Source organism: Augochlora pura, chromosome 6 (genome assembly GCF_028453695.1).
Source record: "Augochlora pura isolate Apur16 chromosome 6, APUR_v2.2.1, whole genome shotgun sequence".
Taxonomy (NCBI): Eukaryota; Metazoa; Arthropoda; class Insecta; order Hymenoptera; family Halictidae; genus Augochlora; species Augochlora pura.
The window spans coordinates 5,464,023-5,474,281 of record NC_135777.1 but is presented as its reverse complement, the minus strand read 5'-3'; the positions used below and the strand labels follow the sequence as shown (position 1 = coordinate 5,474,281).

General features: G+C 45.1%; 1 protein-coding gene across 4 annotated transcripts in view; it reads left to right on the top strand.

Annotated features, from left to right (window-relative positions):
- LOC144471467 (uncharacterized) overlaps nucleotides 1-10,259 on the top strand; it is a 122,378-nt gene that overhangs the window by 84,303 nt on the left and 27,816 nt on the right. For all 4 annotated transcript variants that reach the window (XM_078183530.1, XM_078183528.1, XM_078183529.1 and 1 more), the window contains 2 exons: nucleotides 8,695-8,874; nucleotides 9,384-9,653. In XM_078183530.1, the coding sequence (XP_078039656.1) occupies nucleotides 9,459-9,653 (195 nt within the window). In that variant the 5' untranslated portion in view covers nucleotides 8,695-8,874; nucleotides 9,384-9,458. The remainder of the gene's footprint in view (nucleotides 1-8,694; nucleotides 8,875-9,383; nucleotides 9,654-10,259) is intronic.

Here is a 10,259-nt window from a genome sequence, read left to right as displayed (position 1 = left end):
ATGTTCTGTTTATAATAAAAAATAATTTTATAATAAAAATATTTCATCTACGATTCATGTCAAAATGCTTATAGTAACATAGTCATAAATTTCGCACGGTTCAGGATATTTTTAGAACAATTATTTATTAATTCTAAAATTGCCATTGCCATTTCCTTGTGACGCGTATACACGTTGTGCGCAGCTGAGAGGTTAAACCTTGAGACACCGGTGGAATAATGTTGTTCGGCGAAAACGAATTCCAGAGCACTTTTGGGGGCCGTTTCGGTGGCCGATGGGTTGCAGGAACCGGGAACGGTAACGGAATCAAAAAATGGCAGAAAATAGGAAGAAGCCATTTCGACGAGGCGACGAGTGTCGCGGGTTAATCTCTCGCCTAATTTAAAAGGCTCGCCGCGCCGCGGACGGGCACGAGATAACGTTGCAGAGAGCTTCCGCGGCCATGCTGCCGCTCTCCTCTCTTCCTCTCTCTATCTCTCTCTCTCTGTAGCTCTCGCTCTCTGCCTCTGTTCGCGCGTTCAGTTCCGTATCGGCTTAAAGGGAGCCCCGATATTAATGCGCCGTTGATTTTAACCGGTTCCGAGAAGAAATTGAAAAGAGATGAGCGGCAGGCTCTGTGCTCATCTTTCAATCCTTTCTTTATTAATTCAGAGGCCGAGTGGTTTTAGAGGGACCATAATTAAAATCGAGCTTCTCGCTGTTTTTTACCTTCTCTTTTCCACCGTGCTCCTTTTATTTCTGTCTTTCTCGTATTGTGCCCGCTCTTTCCTTTAATTCCGGATTTTCTGTTTTAATTATACCCTTTTGCAGGGGCGCGCGCGGGCGCGCGCAGCGGCCGGGAGCGGCTGGGAGAGGCGGAGGTTTTCACTTTGTCCTTAGCGCTCGATGAATCGATTGTGAAATTATTCCGGAGCCGCGTGTCCGCTGATTAACGGTGCCTTTTTAACCGGGTTCAAGTTTCATCTCGACGGCGCTGATTCCAAATGGAAAATCCACTTCTTTCCTTACGCGATCGCGAAGCGGCAACCCTCTCTCTCTCTCTCTCTTTCTCTCTTTTCTTAGATTTTTTTATATACCCTCCCTTTGTACCGAGCCGAATTATTTTCAGACCTCTTGCGACTTTATTTTCAGTCGCTTTATTCGCGGTATTTTTACAGCGTGCAGTCGGTCACCGAGAATCGTCGTACACTTATCGTCGCTAGAAACGCTAGCACTGTTAACCCTTTGCGGTCGGATGACGACTCTAAGACGCCTCTGAAAATAATCGTGCCACGTTTCAAAACAATCTTCATCGAATTTACTGATATTTAAAAAATTGTTAAGAACTATTGTCTGTTACATTAGTCATAAAATTTCCAGTTAAAATTTTCAGATTTCCAGTTAAAATGGACGCGGACTGCAAAGGGTCAATTTTCGCGCGCTCCTTTCCCATCTTCTCTCGCTTTATTTTTTTACGCCCGCGTTCCTTGTAACCGGCACGAATTATTTTCAGAACACTTTATTTTTTACATTTTTATTCGCGGCCCGACAGCGACGCGCCGATACTTTGACCCGCTTTTTCCCACAAATTCCATTAAAGTGACCCCGCTAAAATAGCAATCGGAACGTCCAATCTGTGGCAAATCTGCTTAAAAGGCAATGTATTTTATTGAGCGGATTCGTTGGAAATTAATCACGAGAACCCCGTTTGTTTCAAATTTCCGGATTGGGTCGCGCGTTAACACCGGGGGGGTTACGGAACCCGCGAAAACGACAAGAGAGGCCGAGGCTTTTCATTTATAATTATTCTTACAATTTAACGACACTCGTAAGACTTCATATATTATCTATTGGGGTGGGGAATAAGTTCGTAGCGTTTTTATATTTTCTTTTATTTTACAACAATTTAAAATGAGTATTACATTACTCCTTTATTTATTACTTTCACGTAATAAAAAAAAATAATAAATATTAAATAGAATATTAAATAGAATATTAAATGGAATATTAAATAGAATATTATACATTTTGTCAAACAGCAACAAATCATAAAATAAAAGAAAATATAAAAATGCTACGAACGTATTCCCCAACCAAATATATTTAATTTTCATACGGAAATTACTTCGATTAATTTCTTTCGATTTCTTCGTCGAAAAATTAATCCTGCCATTTTCAGAAATTAAAACCAAATTTTATTCGACGCCGTTGCTGTATTCAACCTCGTGTAAAACAACGCGCGAATCGAGGGACGGGTGCAATTCGCTGTTTCGGGGCGAATGCAACTTGTATCCAGGCTCCGAAGTTGCAAACGAATGCCTGAACAGTTTCGGACATTGACGCATCGGTCCAGTTTTCTTCATCCCTCGTATCGCGCACAAAACAGCGTTCTAACCTTCGCCCTTTCTTCGCGATGTAATCGCGAATCTATTGTTCGATTTCCGTTATCTACTTCCAACTACCGGTCCAAGCGCCGCTTGAATTTCTCTACAAGAAATCGTCATCGTAAGTGTAGTAAATCCTGGATATTTCAATATCATTTAATTGCATTTAAATATACGCGCCACATAAGTTATCAATTGTTTTGGTGCTCACTATTTTAGATATTCTTTTTGTTTAGCACTTTTGTTATTCTTTTGTTAATCGTGATCGTACACCTGCCAGAGAAAGAAGTAACGTCCGCGGGGAGACAAATTGAAACCAAAGAAGATTGTTGTTATTTATTAATAGAATAAATAATAGTATTAAATAGAGATCCATAAACTCATTCAATTATTTCTACAATAAGAATAATGACAATAGTGCTAGAAGTAAAAAATAAGGTAGTAATAAACGTAAAGAAAATGGTTTAAACCAAAGGATTTTTATCATAACCTAAAAGTTTTCGCTCGAGGACCCCCGAGAACAATTTCCAAGGAGCGCTGTTAGCGTGTCGGAGAGTAAAAATTGAATTCTACCGAGAGATCGGAATTGTGAATGGAAGCGGGGCCAATTGGAAGCTCGAAGGGGGGTGCCTCGTGTTCGGTGGTAAATCTGCTTTTGGATCGGCGGGGGTGTCCCATCGATGCAGGGTCAGCCTCGGTATCTTTTCGTGCCTCTCGGTTCATCCTCGAGAGGAGCATTTTCACAACGTCGAAAGGTACTCTAATCCGATCCGTAAACACAATAGAAAGTATCTCAGTGAATCTAGGCTACCGAGAGCGGATCCTCTTTCTCTCTCTCTCTCTCTCTCTCTCTCTCTCTCTCTCTCTCTCTCTCTTTCCCGGGCAGGAGGAACGCCGCGACGTATACGTATCCCGTGCAAGCGAGACCTAAATACCGCGAGAGCTACCCTCTGACCTCGACAGAAATGTCCGACATCCGGTTACTTCGGGGATGGCACCTTTTGATAGGCCATCGACGTTTCTTTTTCCTGATAAAGAAACCAACGGAAAAAAAGAGGAGGATATTCACGGAACAGAAAATCTGGAGCGAGCAGGAGCGGGCCAGTGGGGGGGTTGGGGAAAATTAGAATAGCGTCGAACCCCGGGGCGAAGAGTTAAAAAGCAAAGAAAAGCCGGAGATGATGCCAATGAATGGCCGAAAGCTGAATATCTGTAATTATAATTAGTAAACCCGCGGAAGCTTCCCCTCGTGTGCAAAGCATAGAAACTGTGTGTGTCCGGGGGTCCGCTCGCCGTTTGTACAAAAACACGGGAATTAAACGGAAATTTATGTCGCCCATTTAGAGCTACCACCGGTTACACGTGAATTAAAATTCTTCTTAAATCTTCGTTCGCGCACGCGATCCGCCGCATCCTGCATACATGCATTTTGCTAATTAGTTGATTCCGCGTTTACGTCCTATAAGAATCTACCCCGAGAACCAAAAGCCGCAACGTTTCACAACCTCGCGCTTATTCAATGCCTGTGGGACACACGTTCGTGATTCTATTCAACTTCCGTGTGCCCGGGACGTTCAATTATATCTGGGCATTAATTATTAATATGTTCGCGGCCGTAAAATAATTCCTTTCGTCGCGCGGCGCGATACCGGCCAAGACGCGCGTTCCGTGCCAGAAATTCGATCTCCTCGGTTCAAATGTCCTGAGAGCACCACCCTTTCACGATACTTTTGAGACTATAAAGACGCGAGGAGAATGCAAATAATATTTAATAGACTTCAAGAATGATTTAATATAAACATGATAAAATTGAAGAATCATAAATTAAAAGTCGACTTCTTTGGCAATTCATTGAGTCAATTTACAAATGCAGCAGCTCTTGCCATTAAAACAGACACTCTGTAATTAATTCATGACACAGCTATTGATGACGCACATACTGTAATTTTTAGTTTATATTATATTATTTGAATGTATTCTGGACTATACACCTCTATGTAACACAAAAGGGTCTTACTAGCCCGTTAATAAAGAATAATAATAATAATAATAATAATAATAATAATATCGATGCATCGTTATCGAGAGAAATGATTCCTTTAAATATAGTTTCTTTATCGGCGATGAAAAATTGTCCGTCGGATAATAAAAACGCGCCGCGTCGACAATAAATCGTCGAAAAAGATCGCCGAAAGAGCAAACGGTAGAATCGAGAGAAAATGGAACGCGGCGTCGGCAAGATGGCGGCATCAGAGGAGCCAATTCCGCGGAATCCGCGACCCGCGATTTCCGGGGGGTCGCCGGCTTTTCCCCCGATTCGCGGAATTCATCGATTCCCACGGGCAGACTCGGGTTCTGCCGCGGGCACAGAGGAAATTTCGAAACCGCAGCCGAGCGTGCGGCCTAAACTGTTCGCCTTAGATATCGCCGCGGGCCGATTGCCCCGCCGGAAATCAAGCCGGTTGTCGGAATCGGTGCGAACGGAGCCGGCATAATTCGCGCGAACCGTTCCCCATCGCCCATCCTCCGATTCCCCCAATTTGTCGCGATATTTGACATCGATCAACCGTCGCTCCGCGATTAAAACCTCCGCCGTGAGTACCGGGCAAGTTTTCACGGTCGGTGTAACAGCCCTTGATTAAGGGGATGAACGACGTTCGCGCGGACCTCGTCGGAGTAAATCAACTTTCCGATCATACTGTAACGAGAGCCGCATCACCGGTCGATGAAACTTCAATGCCGACATTTGACTTTCACGGTTTTACGGGCTCGGTCAGCGTTAATTATGCTAATAGATACAACCGGTCGCGTTAATCGTTTCCAGATAATGCTCCTTCCTCGCGCCTCCGTTCCCCGCACGACGGAAACCGGAAGTCACCGGGTTCTTTGCGCATGAGACATGAATGTTGTCGTCAAGACGGTTTACCGTGATCCGATTGCGGAATTTCCTGCACCGCCCGTCCTCGAGACACACTACGCTCTAAATCGTTTATTCAAAATAACGATTCCGACAACAATTTCGTGGCAACAATTCGTCAATACGAGACTGATTTTTATTCGCATAAAGGATAGTCGTTTTAAAAATATTTTGCTGTTATCCAAAATAACTGCTTGTTAAAATATAGAAATATAATCGTGACGAGAATCGGCGCCGCAACAAATTCAATTTCCAAAGGCTCGGATTGCTTCCGACGGGAAGCACTCTAATATCTAGCGCTCTCACTTAATATGTGATTTCCCATGAAATACGTTTCAGATCTCGGCAAACCCTTCTTTAATTTTTGAATCTTACCCCATACCGACACAAAAATGGAAAATCTCAAGAAGACACGTACGCGAAAGAGTTTCACAAATCTCATTTGGCGCACCGATTCCCGTTCGAGTTTTACCATTTCCACGGCCATCTCTGGCGTTGATTCCGCAAGCGACGGTCCTTTTCCCTTTCCGTTCGGTAGCTTTTCACTCGACGATCTTCCCCTGCTTCTTTAGTTCCCATAATCAAATATTTATTCGAGCCGACCGATTACAACACAACGCGCACTCGCGTATTCGATCTAAAATCGTAATATAACGCGATACACGGTAGCTAATTGCGTGCATATTAAAGGCCAGAGAAAGAAAATGAATGCTCCTCTCCACTCTGCGGTTCGGGTGAAACTAAAGAATATCGTGGGCAAATATTACCGGCGTCGCAACGGTCCCTTCGACCGTTTGACCGTGGCACTGCCGAAGACTCGAAATCAAAACAAACGCGCTTGTACGCGCGACCGTGCACATCCTCGACCTTCAACGTTTATGTACTGCGATATGGATTCTGTTGCCCTGTTGCTACCGGAACGTGACAGTTAACGGTCGGAAATGATTTATTGAAACTGGGTCATTTCTCATGGGATACAAGAGTTTACGAATATTTCGAAGGTCGGCGAAATTTCGCGTCGAACACGCCAGAAATCGGTTGACCGTTCTCCTTGAAGGAGTCTCGGATTTCTTTCGTTTTTCACCGGGAGGTGGAGAGCAGCCGTGGCAAACAGGTTGGATGATCGATGGTCGGCCCACGGGCCAGCCGGAGTCGTCGATTTAACAGTAATTACCGGCTTTCATCGTCGTTCACCGAGACAAGCGATCGACGATCGGCCTCCGTCCGGCGTTACACCACGCCGCCGACGGAATTTCTTATTTCCTTTCGTCCGATGCCTAATGCTTAACCACCGGCCGCCGTAGTCATAGGCGAGTAAGCATTCGTGGCTCGTGACGAGTGGCTTCGCAAAAAGCCGTCGTAAATCAGCCGTCGGGCGGATGAGCGTCTGACAACTGTGACGAAACTAGCTCTCGTTCTACGGCCACGGTGAAGTTTACTATGCATTAGAAATTAATTCGCGGCTGCGCGCACCGAAACCTTCGCCTCGAACCGTCGAAAACCCGGCGTCCCTCCAATTTTAGCGGGTCGCCGGCGCTCGAGGAAGCGCTCCGATATCTATGCCAGATTCAGCCGGAAACAGAGTTTCCCCCCCGGAGATATTTTCGCGTAGAATATTTTTCCTGGTACGGTCCGATTTTTCTTTCGAGAATTATTAATAGCCGGCTCGTCTTCCATTCTTTCGCGCGCTCTGCACCGTGTAATTTCGAACAGAATTTTCATCGCTGTAAATAAATGACGCGCGCGCGGATCGCGGAACTTTTTTTACCTACTTTCACGATTTAAATGGAACGCTATGCAACCATTATGATCTCGCGACGGTCCTGTAGACATTTTTCTACAATTTTTATAGAATATATAATTTTTGTGTAATTGTTGCACAATTTCGTATACCTATACTCCGGAACCCGTACACGCGAACGTATTCTATTTAAATTCTAATACCTGAAACACCAAGTAGATACGACATTTTTTAGGACATTCCTTTTTAAAGCAAACCTCGCACCGTGCGAACCTATTACTCGGATCTGCACTCTTGCGAATTCTGTGTCGCACTTCGTTAACTTTTTCTCTATCCGCGTTGGTGCTTTCGAGCTAATACGACCGTTAAGGGTAATTAAAAAATCGTAACTTCATCTTTGAATACAGTCGCGATCGTTGTATCGGCTGTTTACTTTACTTTGCTTTGTCATCTTTTTTGGATCGGTGCGGGTTGCGGTAACTATTAAACGGTAGACTTTTTATGTTTGCGTCGAACGCGTTTAATAGAGGACAGCAAGTTTTTTTGACTAAATTTTTCAGGTTCATTTCAGGGGTGATTTCAATTTTTTAATTGGTATACCGTATTTTTGTTTCGCTACAATGGGAGAGCGGTATAATAGAACGAAATGAAAACATTGTAGCGAAACAAAAATACGGTATCCCGTTTTTTAAAAGAAATCGAAACAACGTTCGAACGACCTTGAAAAATTCAGTAAAAAGTCTTTTGTCCTGCGTTGCGCAAAAAAAACATCAAAAATACATTCGACGTGTTTTTTTTTCGACCGTTGATTAGCGGTTCTTTCAAACGGCACTTATGGACGAACAAATGTTACATCGACGTTAAATTTTGGTTATAACGCTGGACATAAAAGCACTTTGCAAGGAAGCGGACATGGATGGTGCAATATAGGGTTCGAGTCGGAGCATCGCGAATTCACCGAAGATCGTAGTGGGGGGCTGGGGCGGCGGGCGGCCCCGTTTGTTTTCAAGTAATAATATTAATTAATCGATGACCCGGCCGCGCGGCCGGCACATCGCGGCGGGTCGTCGTATCGAGCGGCGTGCCGGAAGGCTGGCTGGAACCGCGTTTAATCGGACTGGATGAGACCCAACCTAATCGGACTTGTTGTGTGCAGGGGGGGAAGAAAAAGGGGGAGCCGGGGATCGATACGGGCTGATTGAGCCGAGTCGAACGCTATGGAAAATTGAATCGAAGGTCCCGTTTGCGACGAATCCCAGGCGCCTGTTCCAGCCTGGTCCAAAGGCGGTTGATCCCAACATTCGTTAAATCGATTACCGTCGCGAGCCTAACCGGATCAGAACGCAGTCGGCTGGACCGGCGCGCAGCGGTCTGGCCAAGAAGCGTTCCATGCCCGAAATTCAATTTCTTATGTTTAAAACATTGAAAGCGTTTGTTCGCTGCAAACGGATCTGCCCCTTTGACGCTGCGTCGTCTTTCTAGATTTTAATTTCACGAAACGTTTGTACATATTTTTTGACTCGACGAAATTCCAGCTGGTTTCGAGACAAACTCTCCATGACTCGTATCACGTGTTCTACACGTAATTGTACTTTATACCAGAGTATATAATTATAGCGAACACCTAATTATATGCTACGCGCATTCACCGACCGTTCTCGTCTCTGTTTCAGGTGTCGTTGACAGTCGCGTAACCGATCGCGTAACCGATCCCCGATGGTGGCATACACGGTTCCAGCGACGTTCGCTTGAAAAAGCATCGACGAGAATCCGAGAGAAGAGGCGGGCTCCAGGTCGGTGTTCGAGAGCATCGGGAACGAGACCGGCGACTGACTTCCCATCGGCCGACACCTGTAAGAGACTTTTGCCGGTAGCCTAGACACAACCGCGTCCCATCGATCGTGCGGCCTCTTCCCGTCGTGCCGCGTGCTGCGTAGCGAGCGGAGGCAACAGATGGAACGAAAAGTAGCTTCGCAGGAAACATAAATTGCCGCCTCTCGAACCGGTCGTAATTTTCGAACGCAATTTCCGCGCGAGGAACGCGCGCGCGCGCGCGCGAGCGAGCCCCCGTTCTAAGATAATTGATTAGACCGGGCATCGTGGGAACCGGGGAGGTGCACACGATCCTTGGAGCGATCCCTCGCGATACGCTGGTGCCATTTTCTCCGATTAATTTCTTGGCACGCAGCGATCTTTCTCTTTCTCTTTCTCTTTTTTTGGGGTCTCGATTTTGGGGAGTCTTCGACTTTGGGATATCTTCGACTTTGGGATATCTTCGACTTTGGGATATCTTCGACTTTGGGGTGTCTTCGACTTCCAACGTACCCGACTTCGTTTGGTGATCGTCAACGAAATGTTGCAGGTTGACAGGTATCGAAGACGGGATTAAGGTGAATCACGGCGACGTGTTCAGTTAGCGACCGTGCCAGGTTCGCGCATGCTTCAGCAACGAGGCAATTCAGTAACGACACCTCCCGCGACGTCATCGTCCAACATGTTCCCCCAACAGTATTGTCTACGATGGAAGTACCATCACAGCAACCTACAGACCATGTTCTCACAGCTGCTCGAGCGGCAGGTGTTCTGCGACGTCACCCTTGCCTGCGAGGGCAAAACTCTCAGAGCGCACAAGGTAAGCAAAGACTTCTAGCTGCTTCATTCACGTTCCGGAGCTGCGCGCCGGCTCGTTCGTCGCATTTCAGCCGCGACATCGTCGCACCTTGCGACCCGGCGGCACGAAGATACGAGACGTTTATTTTGAAAGTGGCCTAACTCCGTTTATCTTCAAATCGAGATATTTAAGGGTTTGCGTTTCAATGAATTTAAAAATTTACGTACAAGATACTAATCAGTCATACAAGAATGGAGTCATACAAGAATACATTATCAAGAATGGAGTTAGGTCACTTTCAAAATTAACATCCAGATTCATTATAAAATTTGAAGGTGCTCAAGTCTATTCAACATAATTTAAGATGCTTCAAATTGAAAAAGAAAACAATACTTAATATATTTTACATATCTTTGAAACACTTCGGATACTTAATTTATACGATTCAAAACATTTTTTAACTACATAATTTCATACTTTATAATTTCTTTAAAGTACATCGAACAGGCTTAGCCACGTTTCGACTACGCGCAGCTTTTTCGTCGATGCTAAAAGGGTTAAGATCACCCGGCGCAAATAGATTGAAAGCGAGTTTAACGAGCTGATTGGCGAAAAAATCGGCGTGAC